Below are 24,917 nucleotides of genomic sequence, written 5' to 3'. Positions count from 1 at the left end.
TGCAGTGCATCCAATAGAAGCGAATATTGTAATACCAGCCAATTATAGCGTCCAATTGTAAAGAACAGTATGCTTACTATGCTAAGTTAATAATGACCTGCCAGCAGCAGTGCTTTACTTTGGGATGTCTCCTTTTCATAGGACATCATTATAATAATAAAATAATACATTTATAAAATAATAATAATAATAATACAGAAATAAGATAATGGGAAAATAAATACACCAGGACACCCCGTTGCAAATATAACATCATGAATAAAATGCAATAATATTCTGCTATTTCTGTTCAGATGTACTTATTTCTAGCTTGAGGCCGTTGTTTTCTCAACCAAATACAGCACCTGTCAAGCAGTATGCGTTCGCGCGCATGACAAAGGAAGTTTGATCCTAAGAGGACGCCATACTGGGCTCGGAAATGGGTTAGGGAGCGAATTTATTATTTAAAAAAACTGGGAGACAGGGAAACGTCTACATTTAAAAAATTACAATTAGTGATAAGTAGTTTTTACTCTCTAAAATATTCAGAAAATGATGGACCAAGGCTTAGAAATGGTATCTATGATTCCAGCTCTCCGCGAGCTTGGGAGGTAAGTGTTCAGCTGCAGCGTGACACCCAGTGCAAGAAACATAACTCAACGGTGTTTATCTATCCTGTGCTTTAAGCTATGGTATTCTGTTTAAAGCAAAATTAATACTATTCTATTACGATTTTATTTAAACTGTTTTGAAACTGTCAAATATGCAACTATATTTGTTATTTTTAATGTTGGGTTAACTTTTCACCACACGGTAACACGCGTCAACAGTACATTTTATTAACAGTACAGTAGTCTAGAATGACCATTCAAATAAAAAAAAAAGTTTAACCCTACATTAATGATTAAGCGACAAGTGGCTTGCACCGAATACCAGTTTTAATGGCAAAATAAAAAAAGTTGTGTGACGTATAATGTCGGTCAAACTTAATTGCTGCACATTAGTGGTTAATACAAGACACGGAGCATCCAGTGAATAATAACAAATTTAGCAGCATAGTCACTTATTGTGAATTCAGTGCATAAATGGCGAGGGGCTAGTGTAGTGGCACCACAATAACTGTATACCAGCTTCACATAATTACATGTTTACATGTAATTGACTTGTTATCTTATTTTGTTTTTTTAGCGCCAGCCCAGCGGAATATAATAATGTTGTACAGAAGCCACGACAAATTCTCTGTCAGTTTATTGACAGAATATTAACTGATGTAGATGTCGGTAAGTGACAATAATATATCAATAACATACCATAATAGATCATGCCCCTCACAGACAGAACCAGTCATGTATGTCTTTATATTTGGAATACCAGTCTGTATTTACAGTCTGTCACTGTCATGCATTACTTTGTAACATTTGAATGTTTACTTGTTTACCATGTAAGCATTGTATTCCTTATATGCGTCAATGCTGTAATAAAACATATCACCTACTCTGGGATCATGTGCACCCACAGTCACATCTTGCTTCTGTGTGATAGTGTTTGCATTTTTGATTCCAGTTCATAATCTTTGATAGTATGTGTGCTTTGTACAGAACCCTCTGAGACTGCAAAGGCAATATTCAAGAAACATTACCTTTCTGCTTTATTTTAGTTGCCCTGGAGCTGTCCAAAAAGAGTGACCCACAGCCAGCCTGTGTGATGCTCCTAGATTTTGTGCAGCATATCATAAAGTCCTCTCCTCTGATGTTTGTGAACCCTGCTTGTGAACTTGACCAGTTTAGGGATGTAGAAAGTAGCTGTACAGGTGAGTTTTGGTAATTGTTGGCTTGGTCTAGCTTTACTCCTGAACTTACTCAAACAGCCAGGAATGTGAACAGCAATATAATAGTGAAGAGTAATTATTTCTATATTCTTGCAATATATTGTGATTTGGATACAGTAGTAATGTGTACTGTGTTTAAGGGATTCCCATATGTAACCATTTTATAATTGTTTTGTTTTTCTCCCCTAAGAATTCAGTAACTGGATTATAACTAGACTTCTTCGGATCGCTGCAGCCCCTAACTGCCAGTCTTTGCACAGGAAGATAGCCAGCGTCATCTGTTTTTTACTTCATCTATTTAAGGTTAAGAGCCTTAGTATATTTAGGGTACTGACCAAAGAGCTAATTGACCTCTGTCTAGACCTAATTTGTGTGCATAGAAGAAGCCAACGGGTTAATCCTGAAGGAGAGACATATATGTGGCCATTTTCCGTTAATAGATTTTCAGTTACACAGAAAGTTGATCAAGGGTATTTAACAACTGCAACCTTGCAACTTTCCTCAATGGCAACTGTTGAAATGTTTGAAGTGACACTGCTAACAATTCTAGCAGACATCCTTCCTGGGATTTTTTGTAGAAGACTGGAAATCACGCTGTGGGAAGTCATTTGTTCATTTTTGCAATACGGAGGTCATAAAACAAAGAGTATGGCCCTGGACTTGATTGCACAACTCTTAGAGCTAGGTAGACCACCAGGAAAAAGTGCACATTTATTTTCAGCATTTCTGGACATATTACACTCCTTTAACGGAATGGAGAAGTCTAAACTGGAGTTGTATGCAAAACCGTTTGGACGTGTTACAAGGTCACTGTTTCCACACAAGGTAGATACGTACAGAAATATAGAACAGGTGTACCTAAACATGGTGATGGACAAGCTTTGTGAACTCATCAAAAACGGACTGCTTAAAAACCTGGAGTCAGACGAGCTGAAAATTACGTTCTGTGAAATATTTCAGTACATCCTGAAGTTTGTCCCACCTGGTTATGAGTCTGCTGTTGAGATAAGAAGTGATCGTGTGAAAGGTGTTTGCACATCTTTAATTGAGATCATTGGAACTCAAACAAAACAGAGGGTGGGTATAGTCATGTCTGGAAAAGCCTTTTCTCTTTGTGTATTGTAGAGTAAGCTGTGTGAGGCGAGATCTGTGATCTACAGAACAGGGTTTTTCTGTTCTATTAAATTGTTCTTTTCTGATCAGGGTACCAATACAATAAATATGCTTTGGGGTGTACAGTTGGCAACAATATAAATACACTAATGATGTTTTAATGTGTTGTGGACTTGTTTAGTGCTTGGTAGGCTATTTGTATGTGGCCCTGAAGATCGAGGGGATGGATATTCTTCAGGAGATTCAGTCTGATTCTTCTGATGAAGGGACAGGGAGCAGCAGCAGCAATAAGATTTCTTCTCATGGACCACTCTCTAAAAAACCCAAGACCCAAGTGTAAGAAACACTTTTTGTTATTGCTTTACTGCTTTTTTTAACTTGATTATTAATAAATAATACATGTAGGTGGTCTGAGAGTAAACAAGAAAGTAAGCACTCGCTTAATGGACTGAAAGCCAGTTTGTTTTCTGAATTTCTTCTTCAGAATTTGCTCAGTGGACATGAAGACAAAGAGTAAGCTGTGGGGCTTGCTGGATAGACGACTGATGACGTTGCTTTCTCTGGTCAAAGAGCAGCCTTTAACCCAGGCTCTCGGTGCCTTGGAGGGGGTAGCGGTGATCCTGTACCTGGCTGCTCTCTGCTCATGCCACTGCTGTCCTCAGCCTCCGGTCAGGTAAAATGGCTGTGCTTGTTGTCGGTGCCACCAGGTGGGCAAGTGTTGTAACTGTAACTTTTAAAGGGAAAGTATTGTTTAAGTGTGCTTTACTTGTTTAATGTTTCAATTGTAAGGACTGATTAAAAGACAAAGATATGATTTTGGATTTTATCATATTGCCATGTCTGTGATTTGCATACATGTGTATAGATTTGCCAACCACGGTCTCTCCTATGCAGCAGCTACAGCAACATGGCCACGAAGTTGAATGTTGACGGTGGTAAGACACCAGAGCCTCAAAGTCCATCCACTAAAGTGCAGCTGGTTTGGATAACCCCTGAGTTAATATCCCAGGTCCTGGAAATCTGTAGGAAGATGCTAGTCTGTGCTAACCGTGAAAACAATCTGGATCTGGCAACTGAGCAAATAGTGAGGATAATTGATGCCATCCTTTACATGCATGGTAAAGATTACATTTCGTTTTTCTACTTAACCATTATTGTGTATTTGCTGACCAAATGTTCTGGAACGATCCACAGAAGAATCGGAATCAGTATTTAAAGGCTTTCTAATGCAATATTTTCCTGTACGAAATGTCATAGTAAAATTACAAATTATGCTTTTTGTGTGTTTAGTGAACTGCCAGATTGAGGGGGGGATTCACAAAAGCCTCTGTGCTCTTCTGTCATTGCCGTGGGTTTTAGAGCACAATTCACATTCTGCCTTCCAATTGGCTGGTTTCAGTTCAAGCCTTGTTGCTTTAAGTCAAAAGATGTCGAACAGTTTCTGTAAGTACTGCTTCATTGTTGTTGTTATTATTATTATTATTGTTGTTGTTATTTTATAAAAACATATTACTATAAGACTTGTACATGTTTACTGTGTGCACTTTGCATGCTTATAACTTTTTCATATTATTTTGCTTTACTTAATTTACATAAGAATAGACAGTGGTTTTGGGCTGTATGTAATTCTGTTGTATTCTCTAGCATTACAGACGCAGGCACACTGTGTGTATTTGCTATCGTTACTGCCCAGGAACACATGTCCAGATTGGAGATCAGCAGTCTACCATTGGGCATTGCAAAGTCAAAGCGAAGCTGTCCGGGCCAGTGCAGTAAAAGCATTCCCTAAACTGCTTTGTCATCTGGGAATTAAGTCCTATAGCCTCATACATGAGGTTCTGTTGTACGTATTGTTTCAAGTTTACACTAAACGGGTTCCCGAGTGGCGCATCCGGTAAAGGCGCTCCACATGGAGTGCAGGATGCGCTCTATAGCCTGGACGTCGCCGGTTCGAGTCCAGTCTATTCCACAGCCGACCGTGGACGGGAGCCCCCAGGGGGTGTCGCACAATTGGCAGAGCGTCGCCCGGGGGGAGGGAGGGTTAGGTCGGCCAGGGTGTCCTCGGCACACCACGCACCAGCGACCCCTGTAGTCTGGCCAGGCGCTTGCGGGCTTGCCTGTAAGCTGCCCGAGAGCTGTGTTGTCCTCCAACGGCTGACGGCGTGTGTTCATCTTCGCCCCTCCTGAGTCAGCGCAGGGGTGGTAGAGGTGAGCTGAGCCTAAAAAATAATTGGCCATTCCAAATTAGGAGAAAATAATAAAAAATAATTGGCAACGACTAAATTAAAAAAAAAAAAAAAAAGTTTACACTAAATGGCAATTCAGTGTTTTCTGGATCTAAACAATTTGTTTATAACCGTTCTGGTTTTGCAGAAGTAAGCTACAGGACAGTTCCATATTGGTGAAAAAGGAACTGGCTGGGATTGTTGGAGAGTTAGCTTGTTGTCTTTCTGAGACATTTGAGCTCAGGATGCAAGTTAATGAACCAACAGGTCACGACCTTCTCTGCAGCCACCTGATTGTAAACTCAGCTCATGCAGAAACAATAACCACAATTGGAGCTTCCGTTTTCACTCCATTCTTAATGCTTCTCAGAGCAGAGACAAGCAGTTCAGTGAAATCTGGTAAGTAAGTAATCGGTCATTAAAACTGTATTTTATGGGCTCCCGAGTGGCGCATCCAGTAAAAGCACTCGCTAGAGTGCAGGATGCGCTCTATAGCCTGGACGTCGCGAGTTCGAGTCCAGGCTATTCCACAGCCGACCGTGGACGGGAGCTCCCAGGGGGCGGCGCTCAATTGGCTGAGCGTCGTCCGGTGGAAGGGAGGGTTAGGTTGGCCAGGGTGTCCTCGGCTCGCCGCGCACCAGCAACCCCTGTAGTCTGGCCGGGCGCCTGTGGGCTTGCCTGTAAGCTGCCCAGAGCTGCGTTGTCCTCCGACGCTGTAGCTCTGAGGCGGCTGCACGGTGAGTCTGCAGAGTGTAAAGAAGCGGGCGGCTGACGGCACACGCTTCGGAGGACAGCGTGTGTTCATCTTCGCCCCTCCCGAGTCAGCGCAGGGGTGGTAGCGGTGAGCTGAGCCTAAAAATAATTGGGCATTTCAAATTGGGGAGAAAATAATAAAAACTAATTGGCACGACTAAATTAAAAAAAAAAAAAACAAAAAAAAAACTGTATTTTATATACAACCGTGTAGTATATATTTCTGCACTTGACGTACTTTTTGATAAAATATTAGAGGATATAAAAAGTTATAATTGGGTTGGTAAATACAGTATACAACTACTGGTAATAGAAGTTAATTGTCTAATTAGGTTACTGTATTCACTTTTTAATAATTGCTGTTATCTTTTCTTAACTTACAGCTTTTATAGAAAACATTCCTCATCTGTGCAAGCATGTGAACCTGGGGAATCGTGATCCCGATACGATGGCTGTTCTAAGTGCTCTTGTAAACCTCATGGAAGATCCTGATAAAGATGTCAGAATGCTGTTTAGTAAAAACATCAAATACCTGTTAGAGTCCTGGGAAACAGAGCAGGGTGCTTTAAAAGAGGTAAATTGATGTAATTAAAACCCAGCTTATTTAAAACACTGTTATTCTGAATTTTGAGTTCATATGAGTGTACCAAATTCATCACAACCCGTATTGTGTCAGTCAGCAGAGTGAGAGCTGGGTGCTAAATATGGTTATTTTACTCTTATAGTACCACATACTGTATGTTATTAGTGTAGCAGATTCATTCATGCATTTGGGTGTTCTGCAAGTTTGAGTTAAGTGCAGAAAATTCTTATATGATATTCCCTGTAAATTCATTGTAATTACTGTTTTCTTTTCAACATTTCGAACACCAGTTTGCATTGCCTACAGTCACTTTGAGACACCGCAATTACCAAATTTGGTCAATTCATAAGCTTAATTATCAGATCATCTTGTGGCTCAGTAACAAAAAACATTATAGACCTGTACTATACTACTGGACTGCACTGCAATGGGTTAGGGGAAAGTGATATTGCTCCTGCATTTATTTTTTTGGAGGCTCTGTAATAAAAAATACATTCATCAGTCATTGGTAATACAAGTAGTGGGAACCAGTAGTGAGCTACTTTAATCACTATTGAACTGTGTGTAATTTTTGTTTATTTCAGCTTATTGTATCCCGATTGAAGGAGGCTTATACAAATGCTAAAACTGCAAGAAATAATGAGCTGAAAAACACACTAATACTCACCACTGGAGAAATTGGCAGGTAGTTATATGGAAATAATTAGTTATAATCCTATTGATTTATATTGATGCAAATCTGAAAAGCGTGTGTTGCTTAAATGAATGACTACTTTTGCTGACTTGTTATAGGGTTGCCAAAGGAGACCTGGTTACATTCGCACTGCTTCACCTCATGCACTGTCTTTTGTCAAAGGCTGCTCTTGTTTCTGTATCTGCATACACTGAGATCAGAGCACTAGCTTCTGCCAGATCATTGAAACTGCCTTCGTTCTTCAACCAGTACAAAAAACCCATCTGCCAGGTGAGATGGTTTGACTTTAAATATAAGGGTTTTGAGTATATGAGTTTTAATACCTCCACACTTCAACTCTAAAGGTAATCCCACTAGTGGTTTCTCCTTTGGGAGATTTATTGGCTTAATATTATACAATACAAATACGTCAGGAATACAAGTTTTAGGGCAGTGCTATAAAGATCTGCTACTATTTAGATTACTGAAATAGACCCCATTGTGTTCTGTGACACTTTCACTTCTTGCCTTTGTTGTGTGCCTAGTTTCTGGTGGAGTCGCTGCACTCCAGGCACATGACTGCTCTCACTAGCACCCCGGGGCAAAGCAACGAGACACTGCAGCAAGAGGCCGCCCACCAGAGGGAGGTGGCTTTGGACATCCTATCTCAAGTCGCTCATGTGTTTAACTTCCCAGATCTGAATCGCTTCCTTAATGTAAGTTTAAAAAGGTGTCCTTCTGTTCTAGTTTCTCTGTCATTCTTTTCCTTTTTGCAATGCAAGGCCAAAAAGAAACCCTTGTGGTCAGGAAACAGTGGGGGTTGCCATGCTCATGGTGTTAGCATAACTTAGAGACACATCCAGCATGTAACTTTTTTTTATAGTGCAATAGATCTCTGGGATCCATATTAGCTACAGTAATGTGATTTCCGGATGCTGTGTGTTCTGGATTTGCAGCGTACCCTGCAGGTGCTGCTTCCTTATCTCGCTGCCAAGGCTAGTTCAACAGGGTCCGCTCTGATTCGGACCATCGCCAAGCAGCTGAATATGAACCGCAGGGAGATTCTGATCAGCAACTTCAAGTACATCTTTTCTCACCTCGTCTGCTCTTGTTCGAAGGATGAACTGGCTCGTGCGTTCCACTATCTCAAGGTACCCACACACTCACTATTTTATTGGCCTTTTTGCAGTTTCTGATCAAAGTGGGTTTTCATTTATCTTGGCTTTACTCTACAAGCATTACAAGCCTGTTCATTATTATGTAGCCAAGTCTACTGTATTATTAACCAAAAAATGTGAAGTTTAACAATCCTAATACACCCCACTCCTCATAAGGAGGCATACAACGTATTCACTTTATGATGCTTCTGTCCTAACAATTGGTTTAAATACCTAAGTATGTGAAACAAGCTAACATTTTTTTTTTTTTATAAAGAGTGAAACTGAAATTGAACTGGGAAGTCTGTTAAGACAAGATTTCCAGGGACTGCATAATGAGCTGCTGCTGCGTCTTGGAGAACACTACCAGCAGGTTTTCAATGGCCTGGCTATTCTGGCTTCCTTTGCGTCCAGTGATGATCCATACCAAGGACCACGGGATATTACTACACCAGAGTTAATGGTAATGATTATAGTGGATGACTTTCTAAATAGCACCCCCTGCTAGAACCACTAACCGACAATAAAAATCTATTCTGGTGTTTCACAGGCATTGCACAACCTTTGTCTTTCTATGCATCAATTCCTTACAGTTAAAATGTTTTGATTTTTACAATGTCTGCACTATATTGCAGTGTTTGAAACAATGTTTTGTCTTTGTTTAGAAAACAATACAAATACTATTTCAATAAGTGAAGTCCAGCCTCTACTTGTATTGCCTGTAGTTTGTTTATTTTTACACTACTTCTTCACAGGCTGATTATCTTCAGCCCAAACTTTTGGGTATTCTGGCCTTTTTCAACATGCACCTGCTGAGCTCCAGTGTTGGGGAGAAAGAGAAGAAAAAAATGGTATGTTTGTTTAAATATGAATATTTGGAAATTCAGTGGTATGGGTTTGAGAGAATGCTTTTACCTATACTATGTTTTACATTCAGTTTGGTTTGAGGTGTTTTAGTCGAACTTGTATTGTGTGTTTTCTTTGTATTTTTCAATTTTGCACTGTAATCTGCAAAAAAAAAAAGAAAAAAAGCTTAAAAACAACTTTACACCACCACTAAGGACCTTGCTGACTTGCTTGGAACAAATCATACACGTGGCATGCCAATGCCGCTTTTGACTAGTTACCCTTTCAGCTTAAATGATTGTTTTCTAATTGGCAGGCTTTAAACAGTTTGGTGTCATTAATGATGCTCATGGGGCCCAAGCACATTAGTTCAGTCCGGGTGAAGATGATGACCACCCTGAGAACAGGCCTGAGATACAAGGATGATTTTCCCCAGCTGTGCTGCAAGTAAGACTCTTATGTTCCCCTCTGTCGTTTTATTTGTAAAAGACACTGTAGGTAGTCTCAATTTTTTGTTTTTGTTTTGGCTTGATGTATTCTGAGCTTCCTCGCATTTTAATACCCTGCCTTTTGTGTTTGCTCTTATGAGGCCAAATCTGAGAATGTATTACTGCATGTGACATTATTTAGTATGCGGTGTAATAATGTTATGTAGAACATATGTATCTTATTAATAATAATATTTGTTTCTTTTTATATAAATAAGAGCCTGGGATTGTTTTGTACGATGCTTAGACCAATCCCACATGGGACCGCTTCTAAGCCATGTGATTGTGGCTTTGCTGCCTCTGATCCCTACTCAGCCCAAGGAGACTGCTGTGATATTCCACTATCTCATTGTAGAGAATAGGTAGGCTTGACTTGTGTGCTAATTGTTCTTTTGTTGTTTTTATAAAATAACTTGTCTCAACCTTAATGCCTTTAAATCCTTGAATATATATGCCTTTAGAGCAGAAGTGCAGGATTTCCTTCACGAGATTTACTTTCTGCCCGACCATCATGAACTTAAGGAGATTCAAAAGGTCTTGCAAGATTACAGGAAGGTAAGTGTTGTCCTGCTAGTAAAAGGTTAATGTACTGTTATAAATGTTTCAGGGAACCTTTTTTTTATTTTAAAGATATTGTGAGCATTGATTTATGTTGCCTGGAAATATATCAATCTCTTCTGTAATTCTCTGCAGCAAACCTCTAAGAGCACTGACCTCCAGACTGCTCTGCAGCAGTCGATGAGAGCCATTCAGCACGAGAATGTGGATGTGCGCATACACGCCCTCACAAGTTTAAAGAAAATGATATACAAGAATCAGGTACTGATGGCTTTTGGGTCCCTAACCTGAGTTACCTCATTAAGAATGCAATGAGTTTGAGAGCAATAGATTGATTTTAGAATTCACAATTCCAAATCAGGATGAATACTGGATTATCTGTACATAAAAAGAAAACAAAGTAACTATGACATGAATATAATGGCAAAGATAATTATCATTGATAATAAGTACACTATGCAGCTATATAAAGGACAGAGAAATGATCCCTGGGAGATGATGTAAATGTCAATAGCTTTAGATTAGTCTGGATTTTTTTTTTTTTTAATGTGAATATTTTTCTTTCTTGATTTTTTTTGTTGTATTATTTTTCTAGGAAAAGCTTATTAAGTATGTGTTAGATAGTGAGACAGTGGAGCCGATCATCTCGCAGCTGGTGACTGTGCTCCTGAAAGGCAGCCAGGATGCAAACCCTGAAGCTCGGCTGCTGTGTGGAGAGTGTCTTGGGGAGCTGGGGGCCATTGACCCTGGCCGACTGGACCTGTCAATAACCGACACTCAAGGGAAGGGCTCCATGTTTGTGGTAAAACTTAAGTCTTGTTAAATGTGGGAGGTGACAGTGGGAACCAGATGGTTTTATGTTATATTTTATCTGTATCCTTTCCAGCTGTATAAAATTTGACATCATAAAAAGTTAACATTGTGCAGCTGGTCTTAAAAGGCAATGATATGTACAGGTATTTGCATATTGTTCATTGGCAATGTAATCCCAGGACCAATTAAAAACATGATTTAGAAAAACATACAAAATAAATCCGGTAGAGACCGCTTCTTTTAAATGAAGAATTGAAAAAAAAAAACTGTAATGTGTCCAAACCAATTTGTTTAAACTAGACATTTTGTAAAAATAATTCATGTTTATTGTTAGAGTGGCGTAGAAGACAGCAGTTTTGCCTATGAACTGCTTACAGAGCTGACAAGAGCCTTCCTTGCCTATGCAGATGATGTCCGTGCACAGGACTCTGCCGCCTATGCTATGCAGGTATCAGTATGAAAGTGACCATTTAGTCACCAGCCCATCAGTAACCAACACGACATTCATAACTTCAACTTTTGTGATAATCATGCATGCTTTGATTACTGCTGTAAAGCGTTAATGTAAAAAAGCCTTTTTTATTGATATTGGAATGAGTGAAACATCTAGATCCTGTTTTTCTTAGTTTTAAACAACTACTTTTTCTATGCAACCACTTTACAAATATTGTTCCAGGAGCTCCTTGCAATGTTTGAGTGCCGAGAAGGAAGAAGTGACTGCCCAGGGCGGAGGCTGTGGAGACGTTTCCCTGAGCATGTGCAAGAAATCCTGGAGCCCCATCTGAACAGCCGGTGTGTAACACACATTGCAGTGTTTTCAGTTTAGGACGCTATTGGGATTGGCAAATATTGAAGATTAATTGAAAATAAAATGAATCTGAATTACAGGTATAAAAGTACTCAAAAGGCATTAAACTGGTCCAAAATAAAGAAGCCAATCTACCTAAGTTCCCTGGGAAGCAACTTTGCAGAATGGTCGGCAACGTGGGCAGGCTATCTAGTCACAAATGTGAGTAAGATTCTTAACAGTGCAGCCAAAAGTGTTGGTTTCTTTTGCTCCATTACAAAAGTGCTTTGAAGGGTTGAGCATTCACACTGCAAATAATTTAAATTAATTTTTTTTTAATATTCTTTTATGTCCTAGGTCAGGGATGAGCTAGCGAGCAAGGTTTTTAACTGCTGCAGTTTCATAATGAAACATGACTACAAAGTTACCATATACCTACTGCCACACATCTTGGTCTATGTTCTGCTAGGATGTACCCAGGAATATCAGCAAGAGGTAAGAACAGTTACACAGCAAGCTGGCAGAGGCTCCCCACTATTGTGTTCACTGCAATGTGCAAGGTGGAATATGAGTAATTATTTGATTGTTCTTTGAAGAGAATTGTATGACTTAGAATGGTTAGTAAAATCAAATTAAAAGGTAACATCTAATTTCTAAATACCAAATTATTTTGCAGTAGCTTGTTAAAACTTCAAAATAACTTCAGCTTATTTCTAATGTTGTTGTTGTTGTTGAATTGAGTTGTAGCACTAAATTCAGTGCATCGCATTAAAATAAGTAAGACAGTCAGTAATATATATATATTTTTCTTTTAGGTTTACGCTGAAATAATGGCTGTATTGACCGAAGAAGATCCTCGGATTACGAGACTGCACGAGATTGCTTCAGATCTCAGCCAGCTCAGCACACAGACCGTGTTCTCCATGCTTGATCACCTTACACAGTGGGCAAGGCACACGTTCCAGGCTCTGAACATGGAGAAGAGTGCAGGACAGTCAAGCCGAGACAGAGGAAATCCAAACGGTGAGAGGACGGAAGGTAAAATATAGATTAATGTATTAAACAGACACCAAGAAGTTATATTTTAGTATAAAATGTAATATTGTTTATTTCTGCATTAACATTTTGCACAAAATAAGAAAAAAAGATCACTACCTTTTCATAGGAACATCTGTTGTTTTCCCTCCTTCAGTGACAAGTACGAAGCTGAGCGAGTATCAGAGCGTGAAACGCTTCCTAGACCTCATTCCCCAGGACACCCTGGCCAGGGCCTCTTTCCGTTCCAAAGCCTACACTCGGGCAGTGATGCACTTTGAGTCGTTCTTTTTTGAAAAAAAGCAAAACATTCAGGACCACCTTAGCTTTCTGCAGGTACTGTAATACAAATTGTGTAGACCTCATCTGACCACAACATTTTTGCATTTACAAAAAGAGGCTAACCAATTCATAAACAGCGGTTTCCTTTTTTTATGCCACAGATTTATAAGACTGACCCTTTTTTGTTTGCTGAGAATCAAGAAGAATTTTAGCCACCTATAATTTTTTTTTTTTCATAAACCAACATTCTTTTTCTGTGTTTATACAGTCGCTCTATGCTGCTATGCACGAGCCTGATGGCGTAACCGGAGTGAACGCCATTCGAAAAGAAGAACCCTCCCTGAGAGAGCAGATACTGGAACACGAGAGCATAGGCTTGCTGAGAGACGCCACTGCGTGTTACGACAGAGCCATTCAGCTGGAGTCAGACGAGGTAAACACTCGTGCTGATTACTGGGACAGCATTTAATATTTAAAGTGTAGGTATGCTACACTTTAAAAATTAAATGCAGCTCAAACAATCGTCCTGAAACATGGTATGGATATAGCACACGTGAGTTTATCAGAATTGTGTTTTAGTTTGCTTGTTTTTTCTAGATACTTCATTATCATGGTGTGATGAAGTCAATGCTTGGACTTGGTCAGCTTTCCACAGTAATTACTCAGGTCAATGGCGTGCTTGCTAATAGGTATGTAACATTTTATCAGATGCCATGTTATAATTATTTTTTTAAATTGTGTTACACCATGATAAATTTGAACCTTTCTGATCCATGTTTTTCATTGTTCGCTTTAGCATCAGAGGTGTTGCCTAAATTAAAAACAAAGGACTCTCTGTTAACATTGAAGTATTTTAATATTTAATTTTAGGCCACAGTGGAAATCTGAACTGAACACATACAGAGTTGAAGCAGCGTGGAAATTATCACAATGGGACTTAGTAGGGGAATATCTAGCTTCAGGTAAGGATATTACAAATATATAAGGTACATTTATCAATACATAGTACCTTTTACTCAAATGTTGGTTCTCACTCTAACATATGAAAAGTAAATCTCTTATTCCGAATCAACCAATCTCAAACAGCAATGTTCAAGTCCTCTATACTCCAAAACCACCAGCCGTGCCATTTTTTTATATTAGTCCAAAGCAAAAAAGCAAAATCAAAATCGTTGACCACTGTTGTGTTCTCAACTTTTTTTTTTTCTTTTTTCTTTTTCACTATAGATCAAAAATCCAGTAAATGGAGCGTGAGACTTGGTCAGCTGCTACTTGCAGCCAAACAGAAGGATGCTGAAACATTTTATGAAAAGCTCAAAGTAGTCCGGGCCGAACAGGTTGTGCCATTGTCTGCTGCTAGCTTTGAATGGGGTTCATATCAGAGAGGATATGAATACATTGTCAGGTACTGTCACTGTTCATGGTTCATTTAGCATTTTAATAAGAACATAAGAAAGGTTACAAACGAGAGGAGGCTATTTGGCCCATCTTGCTCGTTTGATTGTTAGTAGCTTATTGATCCCAGAATCTCATCAGGCAGCTTCTTGAAGGATCCCAGGGTGTTGGCTTCAACGACATTACTGGGGAGTTGGTTCCAGACTCCCACAATTCTCTGTGTAAAAAAGTGCCTCCTATTTTCTGTTTTGCCCCTTTATCTAATCTCCATTTGTGACCTTGTTTCTTTTTTAAGGTTGAAAAAGTCCCCTGGGTCGACATTGTCAATGCCTTATAGAATTTTGAATGCTTGAATCAGATCGCCGCGTAGTCTTCTTTGTTCAAGACTGAATAGATTCAGTTCTTTTAGTCTGCATATGACATGCCTTTTAAACCAGCAATAATTCTGGTTGCTCTTCTTTGCACTCTTTCTAGAGCAGCAATATCCTTTTTGTAGCAAGGTGACCAGAACTGAACACAATATTCTAGATGAGGTCTTACTAATGCATTGTAAAGTTTTAACATTACTTCCCTTGATTTAAATTCAACACTTTTTACTATATATCCAAGCATTTTTTGGCCTTTTTTATAGCTTCCCCACATGTCTAGATGAAGACATTTCTGAGTCAACATAAACTCCTAGGTCTTTTTCATAGATTCCTTCTTCAATTTCAGTGTCTCCCGTATTCGTATGGTATTTATAATTGGAATTTTTTTATTTATTTATTTATTTTTATTTAGTCGTTGCCAATTTTAGTTTTTATTATTTTCTCCCCAATTTGAAATGCCCAATTATTTTTTAGGCTCAGCTCACCGCTACCACCCCTGTGCTGACTCGGGAGGGGCGAAGATGAACACACGCTGTCCTCCGAAGCGTGTGCCGTCAGCCACCCGCTTCTTTACACACTGCGAACTCATCGTGCAGCCGCCTCAGAGCTACAGCGTCGGAGGACAACGCAGCTCTGGGCAGCTTACAGGCAAGCCCGCAGGCGCCCGGCCAGACTACAGGGGTCGCTGGTGCGCGGTGAGCCGAGGACACCTTGGCTGACCTAACCCTCCCTCCCCCCGGGCGACGCTCAGCCAATTGAGCGCCGCCCCCTGGGAGCTCCCGTCCACGGTCGGCTGTGGAATAGCCTGGACTCGAACTCGCGACGTCCAGGCTATAGAGCGCATCCTGCACTCTAGCGAGTGCTTTTACTGGATGCGCCACTCGGGAGCCCGTAATGGACATTTTTATTGCTGCATGAAGTACCTTACACTTTTTTTTTAATATTAATAGTTATGGATAACTGCAAACTCTTGAATTAATCATACTTTTTGAGGTCTAACTAAAACAAAGTCAAGTTGGCTACTGCCCTCGACAAAGATTCTAGAGTTTTATCCCTGCTTTAATTGAGTGTGTAGAATTAAACTATTTTGTTATCAGATTACATGTGCTATGTGAGCTGGAGCATACTTTCAAGGATCTGCAAAATCAGTGGCGGAAAGATGGCACAAAGGAGAAGGAACAGACTCTCAACTGGCAGGCTCGACTGGAAATGACACAGAATTCCTTCCGTGCCAAAGAGCCCATCATTGCACTCCGCAGGGGATTGCTGAGTCTCAGTAAAAGGTTGTGTACTTCATCATTTGATTTAAAGACAGATGCCTAGTGTATTCCCTAGCAATTCTTTATTGTCAAGGTGGAGACATGTACTTGGATGTTTTCTCGGTCCAGTTCAAGATTCCATACCCAAACCTGTCTCCTAACTTGTATTTCTACCAACTGTCCTACAGTAAATTACTTCAGGTTATTATTCAAAGATCAGAGTTGTGAAACTATTTGGGTGGTGGAGCTACAGAGATTTCCATTGTTTAACTATTTTAGAGGTGGATAATGTAAGTAATGCACAGATAACTACCTGATTGTATGTAAAACTACCTGATTTCAGTTTTTTTTTTTTTGCAGGCCAAATTATGGTGAACTGGTTGGAGAATGCTGGCTGCAAAGTGCCAGAGTTGCCAGAAAAGCAGGTCATCACCAGACAGCATACAACGCTCTGCTCAACGCTGGAAACTCCAGCTTGTCTGAACTCTATGTAGAAAAGGCAAAGTGGCTTTGGTCCAAGGTCAGTACCCATACAAATTCAAATGCAATACTTCTTCAATACTACTACAAGTTGTTTTATGTGACAAGTAATGTATATTGTTTTCTTTTTAGCATTGCATGTGTAAACTAGAAAACTTGTTTTTGTGAACCCCTTCTATTGAGCTTCAGATTTTCTGCCTGCTGCAGTATTGCAGCGCCACCTACTGACCAAAATATACTGTGCGCTGTAGCGCATTATACTGATAATATATTATGCAACTTTACAAACCTGACCTGCCCTTTCTCCCCCCAAAAACCAATATGTATCTAGTGCACTAAACCCTCTTATCCATATGCAAAAGAGTACTATATTCCATTAACTGAAACCCCTTGATTGCCGTAGACATATGATGTGGACTTTTGAACGGGTACGCTGTAGTGAGAGAACATATTCATTCTTTAATGCAGATCTTTTTTTTTTCTATTAGGGTGATGTGCACCAAGCACTGATCATGCTACAGAAAGGAGTACAGCAGTGTTTCCCTGAAAATGAAGTGCCCACTGATCCAAAAAGCGTACAGATCAAGGGCAGAGCAATGCTTCTCGTAGGGCGTTTTATGGAAGAAACTGCTAACTTTGAAAGCAATGCAGTCATGAAAGCGTATAAGGTAAATGTAATCTATAATATTTTTGATTAGCTATGAAACTGTGGAAGAGAAGCAGCAAAAAAAACTTTACTAAGAATAACTGCAGCATTTAAAAAAAAAAAAATAATAATAAATCTATAGGCTTTGTGTCATAGTCAACAAATCTTTTCCCAATTCTAAAATAACTAAATTGGTCACATTCCGATTACAGTTGTTTTTCTGTTTCAGGATGTTACAAACCTACTTCCAGAATGGGAGGATGGTAACTTTTATTTGGCCAAATACTATGATAAATTGATGCCCATGGTAACAGAAAACAAAATGGAGAAGCAAGGAGATCTAATTCGTTACATAGTCCTTTTTTTTGGCAAGTAAGTAGCATTTTTCATCTAACAATTAATGGCAGTAATGGAATAGTGTTTTGATATAGGTTTTTTTCATTACTTTTGAGCACAAGAGCATCAAACTGTTTTAATTTCATTATCGTGAATGTACATTTTTCTGTTTTACACACACCCCTAGAATATAGTATCTTTAGACTAAAGGAGGTGTATTGATTGCCTTAAAGGAAAGGTAACAGCAGAATTCTTCATGGTAGTGTAAATGAATAAAACCATTCAGAACCTACTAGGAATGGTTATTTTTTTGATATAGTAAGTTTTATTATTTGTGTGCGTGTGTGTATATATAGAGAGAGAGAGATCATTAATGAGTGTTATATAATACAGTACTATTTTTCTACTCCCAATATACAATGATGAAAGGTCTTTACAGTTTGGAAATCAGTACATCTACCAGTCAATGCCAAGAATGCTATCCCTATGGCTCGACTTCGGTGCAAAAGTGTACGAGTGGGAAAAGGGTAAGATCATCATTTTTCATTAATGGATGGAGAATTGAACTGTTACTTAGATGGGGCTCTATTTTTCTATTTTCTTGGTACTGAAGCACAAACGTCCAATATATTTGAACCCTTGTGCTGTGTTGTCTCTGTGGGTGTTGTCTTTCTCCAAAACCATTTGTCTTAGAAAATCTCTTTCTGTATGTCTAGTAATGCCAGGTTAAGTCAATGTTTTATGTTTCTGGTACCTGTAATGTGTTACGTAAATCCTTAGTGGAAATGTATGCATGCTACTTGTTACAAAACTTTTTTTTCTTATCAGCTGGTCGTGCAGATCGCCTACAAATGCGATCAGATCTTGCGAAGATAAACCGAGCGATTACTGAGCATACCAACCACCTGGCACCTTACCAGTTTCTGACGGCTTTCTCCCAGCTAATTTCTCGCATCTGTCACTCCCACGATGAGGTCTTCACAGTGCTAACAGAGATCATTGCCAAAGTGTTTCTCGCCTACCCACAGCAAGCTATGTGGATGATGACCGCAGTATGCAAGGTGAAATGACATTAAAATAATAATGTTATACTGTACCTTCATAAATCTCAAGGTTTATTAAACAGTGTTTTAAAAGATTTTCCTTTGTCACGTCGACTTAATTTATATTGCGATAAATGTAATTTTTTTTTTTTTCTGCTGCAGTCCTCTTACCCAACGCGTGTCAACAGATGCAAAGAAATCCTGAGAAAGGCGATTAACTTGAAGGACTCCTTAGGGAAGTTTATTGGAGATGCCAATCGGCTCACAGACAAACTACTGGAGCTCTGCAACAAACGGGTAACAATTTAGTATTTATTTTATGCTTTACCTATATTACTGGCTTTTTTGACATGTGGATAAAACTCCCAGAATAATCAAATGCTTCTGCTCTTGGCATTTTAGGTGGATAGTCCAACCTTCAGCATGAGCATTCATTTCAAACTGCTGAAGAAACTTGTAGAGGAGCCTACATTCAGTCAAATTCTGATTCCATTACAGTCCGTAATGACGCCAACGCTTCCATCAACAGCTGGGGCCCACGCCAACCACTTGCCATTCCCGGGGCACTGGGCTTATATTGCAGGCTTTGATGATACAGTAAGTGACTTATCACAGTACTAGCATCTGAGGGTGGCTGGTACAATACGATGCATTACACCACATTAACTTGTAAAAATCACACATAATCTGTGACACAAAGATAAAGTACTTTCAAAATATGTTGTTTTTTTTTTTTGTTTGTTTTAAGATCGAGGTCCTGGCCTCTCTTCAGAAACCAAAGAAGGTTTCCTTAAGAGGATCCGATGGGAAGTTCTACACAATGATGTGCAAACCTAAAGATGACCTGAGGAAGGACTGCCGACTCATGGAGTTCAACTCCCTCATTAACAAGGTACCATTTAAACAAGTTCACAGGAAAAACGAACTGGTTGACTTTTTTGTATTGATGGTTTATATTCACATAGTTGTATATCCTTATTTATTTTTCAGTATAATGCACTGAAACGATTTCATTATTTTTTTTGGAAAGTTGCTTAGTGTTAAAACAGCTATGGATAAAACAAAAAAAAACAACAGGTATAACCTTCAGTTTGTTCAGCAATGTTGTTTGTTTGCTTTACATATACTGATGAGACACTTAACTCTGTACAGTATGTGCAGATAATATTTCAAATTAAAAGTTACCGCTGTTCTTGGTTGCTTAACACATCCTGTGCTTCAGATCCATTGTCCTTGAATCATGTAATCCACAGTATGTAACAGGCTGCTGCAGAACCAAAGGGTTTCCATTTACAAGCATTATACAATGGCTCCTTGTCCACAGTGCCTGCGTAAGGATGCCGAGTCTCGCAGGAGAGAGCTGCACATCCGAACCTACTCAGTTATCCCCCTGAATGAGGAGTGTGGGATCATTGAATGGGTGAACAACACAGCTGGTTTGAGAAACATTCTAAACAAATTATACAAGGAGAAAGGTATGGAGGGATCTGCTTCGACTAAATCTTTAGTAATTCTGTGTGTGTGTGTGTGTGTGTGTGTGTATATATATATATATATATATATATATATATATATATATATAATATATATATAATTTCTTGCTTCAAACTGATCGATCCAGACTTTTTTTTTTATTTGGATATCCAGTATTTGAATACTCTGTATGATGCTGATCCTTCTGAGCCATGCTGCTACATCTCAGGACATTGGAAAAGTCATTTTACAGTTATTCTTTCTGATAAAATACTGGACCTCCATTGTGTCATTATAGCTAGCTCCTCTTCTCTTTTTATCAAATATTTAATATGATTTCAATGATTCAATAAACATCACTGTGATCTCCAACTCACCCCAGAGATATAATGTATACATTACTGTTATACATGCCTGAACATGGTGTGTAGGCACAATGACTTCAGTTTGTATATCAGCTGCTTTTTTTCATTGCAGGTATATGCATGACAGCAAAGGAGTTGCGACAGTTCATTACGGGGAAGTCGACCCCATTTCAGGAGAAATTAACAATGTACAAAGAAATTCTTCTCCCACGACACCCTCCAGTCTTCCATGAGTGGTTCCTAAGAACATTTCCAGATCCTACTTCCTGGTTAGTTACCTTCATCATTTAGCAACTGAAATATTCTCTGGAAGTTTGACATGTACCAGTAAATACTGTAGTTCACATTATGTGCTTTCTGTTTCAAAACAAGAAAATCAATTACAAAAATATGTGGAAACACTGAGGAAAAGGTAATGTGCAGCAGTGTGGAGTAGTGGTTAGGGCTCTGGACTCTTGACCGGAGGGACGGGGGTTCAATCCCAGGATGGGGGACACTGCTGCTGTACCCTTGAGCAGTGTACTTAGATTGCTCCAGTAAAAACCCAACTGTATAAATGGGTAATTGTATAAAAAATATAAATAATGTGATATCTGTATAATGTGAAATAATGTATAATGTGATATCTTGTAACAATTGTAAGTCGCCCTGGATAAGGGCATCTGCTAAGAAATAAATAATAATAATAATAATGGCTACTGCACAAAAAAGTGCCATTATTTTGTCAAGGGGTTACAGAATACATTTTAAACACTTTTTTGTTTTTACTTTCTCTGTAGGTATAGCAGTAGGTCAGCTTATTGTCGTTCCACAGCAGTGATATCCATGGTTGGTTACATCCTGGGACTTGGTGATCGCCATGGAGAAAACATCTTGTTTGACTCTCTCACAGGAGAGTGTGTACACGTGGACTTTAGCTGTCTGTTCAATAAAGTGAGTGGGTGATGTTCCACCTGGAAAACTGACCTTGATTTGAAACCATGTAAACTGCACCTGGCAAAACAATGTCAAAGACTTTGGCTCATCAATATAACACTGGTGTATAGTTCTGTATAATTGTACCTCCAGAATGATTGAGTTTGTTTAAGATGATGTAATTTTAAATATTGCTGACCAAAAGTAAACGTTATCTAATATATTCTCAAATGCAGATGTTTTTTATTTGGTATTAGGGTGAAACTTTTGAAGTTCCTGAAGTGGTTCCATTCCGCCTGACCCATAACATGGTTCATGCCATGGGTCCAATGGGAACTGAGGGGCTGTTCCGCCAAGCTTGTGAAGTAACCATGAGGTTAATGCGGGACCAGAGAGAGCCTTTAATGAGGTAATACCACGCTGATTATTTTAATTATTTACTCTTTCATTTGAAGATGATAAAATTGTGACAATTGATGCAAGGGAATAGCCATTAGTGCATGTGTGTACTGGTCTGGTTCTACAGTATCCTTTATGCAGGCTATCAGATGTCCTGCACAGCAGAGGTTGCTATGTGTAGAGTCTGCATGTTGTTTGTTGTTCTGGGAAAGAAGTGAATGTGGGTGCTTTACTAGAAAGGGATATTCGCCATATTACAATCAAAAGTGTGTTTTGTGTAAGAAAAGGATTTAGTAATAACTTTTCTGCAAAGTTATTATGGAAAGTTATTATGTCTGGTACTTTCTGTCTTTGCAGACATCCTAGTAAACAGGAATATATTTTGTGCATGTAACTGCAGATAAATGGGACATCATTTCTATTTCCACTGAAACCATTCAAAAGAGCTCTCCCAGTATTGTACATACTTTTACAAACTAAAAAGATGTGCATTGCTAGAGATGTTATGTTTCATAACAACCCAAAGTATTGAATTGATTTTAAGGATGGCGATTTGTTTCCTAGTGTCTTGAAGACATTTCTACACGACCCCCTGGTGGAATGGAGTAAACCTGTCAAAGGAAATTCAAAATCACAAGTTAATGAATCTGGAGAAGTGGTCAACGAAAAGGTACTTTACACAGAAATATATGGTTCTTTTTCACGATTGGTAAATATTAATAAATGAAATGTGTTAATAAATGAAAAACAAATGTTAATTGAATAATATTTGGGATACCACTGCAGTTATGGGTGGGATCGCTCATCAGAATTATTTGCATATGTTTGGACCTGGGACAGTTATCTATTCAAGATTGCAAGTGAGCAAGGGGGTCTCTTGGACAATAAATGACCCAATCCCAGTCATTCTCATTTTATTTATATTAAAAACATGTTAGTATAATGTATTTTTATAATTTTAAATATATATTTTATTTTAACATAGATTTGGTCCTATGTGTGACTTTAGACCAAGAAATAAAGCTCAGGGAGGACTAAAAACCTTAAGTTCTGTATTCAATCTGTATTTTCAACATGATTTAAAGTGTCTCTGAAAAACAGCTGAAGTGTAAGTACTTGATCTATCTTCTCTTAATTCTCTTCAGGCAAAGACCCATGTACTCGATATTGAACAGAGGCTGCAAGGTGTGATTAAGAACCGGAACAAGATAAAGGGTTTGCCCCTTTCTATAGAAGGACATGTTCATTACCTCATCCATGAAGCAACAGATGAGAATTTGCTGTGCCAGATGTACATAGGCTGGGCCCCATACTTGTAACTGTGCAGTTACAGAACCGAGCTCAGCATTGGAAAAAATGAAGCAAACTATTCATGTTTTAATGATCTTGATCTAAATACCTTTGACTAACACTTTTTTTTTCACACGACTGCATCCCTTGCCGCCTTAAAAAAAAAAACCTTTTAAAAAACTTGAACACAATTTTCCTTTTAGACAGCCCAGAGTATATCGATTTATACTGCCAGAGACAGTATAGATTACTGGTAGAAGGCAACACTGCAAAATAAATGTATGGATACATTTTCCTTTCAAGTGGCTTGTTCTTTCATTCTTATTGATTGTAAGTTTGTTCTTTTATTTGATAACAAAATGGATATATAACACTGCTGTTTAGGTCAATTGAATGTGCCTTTTTAACAAAATGTATTAACAAAAATCCTTTTGAGGGCAGTTAGTTAAGGACTTGGTTGCAGTGTTATCGGTTATCAGTTGTTTATTTTTCCTATTTTCCTATTATTTTTTTTGCCACAGAAATATGCCAATGTTTATATAATGTCATTGTTTGTTTTAATACACAACATATGTGTTCACTTCTACGGCAATGTGAATATATGTTTGTATTAAATAGTAAAGCATTTTTTTCAAAATGGTGTAGATAGTATCATTAATGCTGTTGTATTATTCTTACTTTCCATTTACTTTTATTGTGTTAAATATTAAGAACAACTTAATTTTGTTCAATTTAATTTAGTGGCTTCCTATTTTTTTCCTTGGTAATACAAACTTACATGATATTACTCACAGCTAAAACAATATACTTATCATTAGTCTAACAAATTAATGCTTAGTGTGTTAACTATGCAACCGACCTGTTAAATAAATGGTTGTGCTGATTTAAAAGTAGCCTGTGTTTGTGTGTGTGTGTGTGTGTGTGTGTGTATGCACGAGGCACAGTGCCACAACATTAAATTCATTCTCACATACTCATTAGAAAACTTTCGTGATCATTTACTTTAACGTTTTGAAATCCAAAATATATCTTAAAAAACAGGCTACTTTGAAATCAGCACAAGCGTTTATATAACAGGTCGGTTGCATAGTTAACACACTAAGTATTAATTCGTTAGACTAGTGATAAGTCTTGTTTTAGCTGCGAGTAATATTATGTAGGCTTGTATTATCAAAAAAAAATAGTTTTTATTTAACCAAGACAAAACTCAACAGGTTGCTCAAGTAAGAACAGTGTGATAAGTTGTGTATTAAAGAACACGTCAAATACGTTTTTAATGAAAACAGACCACAGCTAACTATACACATCACAAAGAAATTATACCGTCCTGTCAAAAACGTTAAATAACAAAATGCAGTCCACAACTGCTCCGCACACACAGCACTCGTATTTTACCTCAGACTCAGCCGTGCCCCTGGTAAGATCTCGTTTTACACATGCGCAGTGCGCCAGGGATACAGATTTCTGAGGGGATAATGATTACAAAGTGTTCAATGTTTGCGTTATTTGTGTAAAAAGACAAATAAACAACCATATGCACAAGTTTCAGCTGCGGTCTTTTTTAAACCATTGTCAACGGAACTGCTGCTCTTTCTACTTTATATTATACATTTTATAATACATTTCTATAATATAAACAATATAGAAATGTGAAATATGCTATGTACCAATCTTCTACCGGATGTGCAGTATACTGCAAGATCAATAGAAATCTAAAGAAAACAAAATAACACTGATCTACAATTTTATATTTAAAATCACTGTTTACCCGTGAAATCTTTTTCACTGTGTAGTTCATTGCATATCTAAGTGTAATAAAGGAGAACAT

At 38.5% G+C, this 24,917-nt stretch overlaps 1 protein-coding gene across 3 annotated transcripts; it reads left to right on the top strand.

The window, feature by feature from the left end:
* Window positions 1-114: 114 nt before the first annotated feature.
* LOC117423407 (serine/threonine-protein kinase ATR-like) lies at window positions 115-23,982 on the top strand. Of its 3 annotated transcripts, none has more exons than XM_034039130.3 (47): window positions 115-590; window positions 1,168-1,259; window positions 1,637-1,789; window positions 1,998-2,884; window positions 3,102-3,256; window positions 3,405-3,593; window positions 3,818-4,038; window positions 4,211-4,363; window positions 4,565-4,763; window positions 5,294-5,544; window positions 6,282-6,472; window positions 7,066-7,166; window positions 7,274-7,445; window positions 7,700-7,870; window positions 8,111-8,305; window positions 8,589-8,774; window positions 9,067-9,162; window positions 9,474-9,604; window positions 9,864-10,007; window positions 10,107-10,200; window positions 10,339-10,464; window positions 10,799-11,005; window positions 11,351-11,464; window positions 11,693-11,808; window positions 11,905-12,025; window positions 12,161-12,298; window positions 12,619-12,841; window positions 12,996-13,174; window positions 13,389-13,553; window positions 13,718-13,809; window positions 13,991-14,082; window positions 14,348-14,525; window positions 15,981-16,166; window positions 16,503-16,662; window positions 17,111-17,290; window positions 17,498-17,640; window positions 18,034-18,131; window positions 18,433-18,665; window positions 18,810-18,944; window positions 19,050-19,244; window positions 19,396-19,539; window positions 19,972-20,122; window positions 20,598-20,754; window positions 21,265-21,418; window positions 21,658-21,809; window positions 22,364-22,469; window positions 22,945-23,982. In XM_034039130.3, exons 1-47 carry the CDS (start codon window positions 532-534, stop codon window positions 23,116-23,118), a joined length of 7,959 nt encoding a protein of 2,652 aa, XP_033895021.3. In that variant the 5' UTR covers window positions 115-531; the 3' UTR covers window positions 23,119-23,982. The 3 variants fall into 3 exon arrangements, with proteins under 3 accessions (XP_033895021.3, XP_033895022.3, XP_033895020.3); XM_034039131.3 differs by having other exon boundaries at window positions 3,815-4,038; window positions 12,619-12,826; XM_034039129.3 differs by having other exon boundaries at window positions 3,815-4,038.
* The last annotated feature ends 935 nt before the right edge of the window (window positions 23,983-24,917 follow it).

The sequence above is a fragment of the Acipenser ruthenus genome, chromosome 17 (assembly GCF_902713425.1).
Source record: "Acipenser ruthenus chromosome 17, fAciRut3.2 maternal haplotype, whole genome shotgun sequence".
In the NCBI taxonomy this organism is placed as follows: Eukaryota; Metazoa; Chordata; class Actinopteri; order Acipenseriformes; family Acipenseridae; genus Acipenser; species Acipenser ruthenus.
Note: the sequence above shows the minus strand (reverse complement) of the source record. Positions and strands in the feature narration are given on the sequence as shown.